The sequence below is a fragment of the Formica exsecta genome, unplaced genomic scaffold (assembly GCF_003651465.1).
Source record: "Formica exsecta isolate Colony F162 unplaced genomic scaffold, ASM365146v1 scaffold1853, whole genome shotgun sequence".
Lineage (NCBI taxonomy): Eukaryota > Metazoa > Arthropoda > Insecta > Hymenoptera > Formicidae > Formica > Formica exsecta.
In genome coordinates this window covers 1-2,617 of record NW_021849162.1, presented here as the reverse complement: position 1 = coordinate 2,617, position 2,617 = coordinate 1, and the positions used below count along the sequence as shown (strand labels likewise).

At 29.9% G+C, this 2,617-nt stretch overlaps 1 protein-coding gene across 1 annotated transcript; it reads right to left on the bottom strand.

Annotated features, from left to right (window-relative positions):
* Positions 1–34: 34 nt before the first annotated feature.
* LOC115233721 (DIS3-like exonuclease 2) lies at positions 35–2,612 on the bottom strand (the record flags this gene model as incomplete). Its single annotated transcript, XM_029804275.1, has 5 exons — positions 35–355; positions 480–1,015; positions 1,122–1,383; positions 1,462–2,141; positions 2,352–2,612. Coding segments are annotated over 5 exons (2,060 nt in total), but the record flags the coding sequence as incomplete, so codon positions are not given.
* Positions 2,613–2,617: the final 5 nt, after the last annotated feature.

Sequence of the window (2,617 nt, the reverse complement as noted above, 5' to 3'; positions counted from 1 at the left end):
TATTAAAAATAAGATAATATAAAAAAAGATAATATAAAAAATATTAATACCTATAAAAACTCTTACCGTCATAGATTTTGAACACAAATTTATGATAACCATCATAATGTATTTCATAGAACTATTAACTAAGGTAGCATTATATTCTGGATCATAGCGACGGATGCTGGCCTGTAAGTTTTTAGCTGTTTCGCCATCCAAATGAATTCCATATTTTCGCAATGTATCACAAACTGTATTAAGAGAATATTTGGACGGATCTCTATGAATACGTAATAAAGCTGTTTCAGGAATTGCAGTATACAATTTTACAGCAACTGTTATGTTTGCTAGCAGCATAAATTCTTCTATAAGACTGAAATAATATATACATTCAAATAATTAAACTGATAATTAAAAACTGAGATATTTTCTTTCTACATATATAATGCAATGTAAACATAATTTAATAAAAATATATAAATGAGTGGAAACTGCACCTGTTACTATCTTTCTTTTCCTCTAGACGATAATTTACAGGCATTGGGATTTTGTGTTCTTGACTGAGCATGGTATCCATACATATCTGTAACTTTGGTTGATCTAACCTGAGTGCACCATTATCAAATCGTTTATTTCGCAATTGATTGGATAATTTAAATAAATTATTCACTATATTGGACAATGACGACATTGTGTAATTTCCTTTTGTATCGAGAAAATCTTTGAACTGACTCTTTCCTGGATTTTCAATCATGGCTTGAGCCATGTCATAGGACATTTGACAACATGACCTTATTACAGTTTTTGCAAAACGATGTTTCACAATTTCAGCATCTGATGTCATTTCCCAGATTATGGAAAAAGCTAATTTATCTTCACCAGCTGATAAGGAACAGATTTGACAGAGCTTTTCAGGTAACATGTGGTATGTGGTATGTGGCAAATAAATGCTAGTAGCTCGTTTAGAAACTTCCATATCTAGCGGGGAAAAAAATTTTAAATAGTGTGTAACATCCGATATATGCACTCCAACCTGAAATTAATAAAACATATATATAAATATCTATACCTAGAGACACATAGTAAGCTTATCGATTAATGCCTTCTATATGTTATGTAAATCTAACAAATACAATTACTTCATAGTTTCCATTGTCCAAGACTTTACAAGAAATGGCATCATCCATATCAATAGCTGTTGCAGGATCTATCGTGAAAATACATTCATGCCTCCAATCTTCCCTATCCTTTATATCAGCATCTGTTAAAATATAATCACTACCTGGCAGTTCTTCCAATAACTCTTTTCGATATGGTGATACATCTAAATTATGTCCAAGTATTAATGCCTGTAATTCTGTTTCTATTTCGCCAGTTTCACCGACTACCGAAAGAATTCGTCTGCATATAAATAAAGTATATACTACACAAATATATTATATACAAAAGATCCTTCAAATTTGCTTAATGCAGACCTACCCAGATGCATATAACTGTTCCCAGGAATCGATATTAACAAGAAACATCATATTCTTGTAAAGCTCAGGTTGGCTATGATATAAAGATGGTATCGATTCAAGAACTACCAATGGTATTCTTTGATCTTTTGGATGAAACAGTACAAGGGAATCTTTTTTTCTCAAGTATCCAATTGCTCTTCTTGAATGTACTTTCTCTAATATACAAACAACTTTACCAGTTTTTTGTATTTGCCCATTGGGAAATTTATACCAATATTTTTCAAGATTTACATGCGCTACAACTAAATCTCCATTAAAAGCACGATTTCTGTTATGGGTACCAATAATTAACAAATCGCGCTCTTCATCATTTTCCATACGTAAGTAAGCATATTTACAAGAAGTAGGATTCACACGAAGATTTCCTTTTACATATTGTACATTGTTAAAAGTTTGCTTTTTCAAAATTTTCTTCATTTTTGATAAAGATATATAATCTGAAAATATTTGCTTTGTTTTCAATGTTTTCTGTGGATTTTTTTCTTTTTGTACTGTCTTGCTTTTTATAATTTCCTTGCTCTTATAATAATGTTCCTTTGATATATTATCCGTACTTGATTCATTTATTATTGTCGTTACTTGTGTTTTTGTTTCATTTTTCTTCCAACATTTCCTTGTCAATTTATCATGCATGATGGCCTAGCAGAAAAATATATAATTGTTCTTGTATAAAATTGGAGTTTTATGAAAGTTATTATAGAATATATAGCAAAAAGAAAAAGAGAAGAATACTAAACTGTGTTATATGTATTATATAAGATAGTTATATAAGCAAGATTAATATATACAACATATGTGTGTCAAAAATGAAAAAAATTATAAAAAATATTTTCTGTATACATATCCAACCTGATCTGTAACTAAACTATTAGTTTTCCATTCGTCGTTAGTAGATATCAAAATACCATCTTCTTTTCTTTTTGTTTTCATAAATATATTTTTACACTGCACAGTACTAAGATGATTTATAGCTTTTGATGTAGGATTCAAAGAGACTTGCGACATATTTCCATGCTGTGTCAAATCTTTCATATTATCTTGTACAGCTTCCGAAAAATTGGATGCAGCTTGTGCCTCATTTTCATCTGCTGAAATCTTATTGTACTTTGTACCTT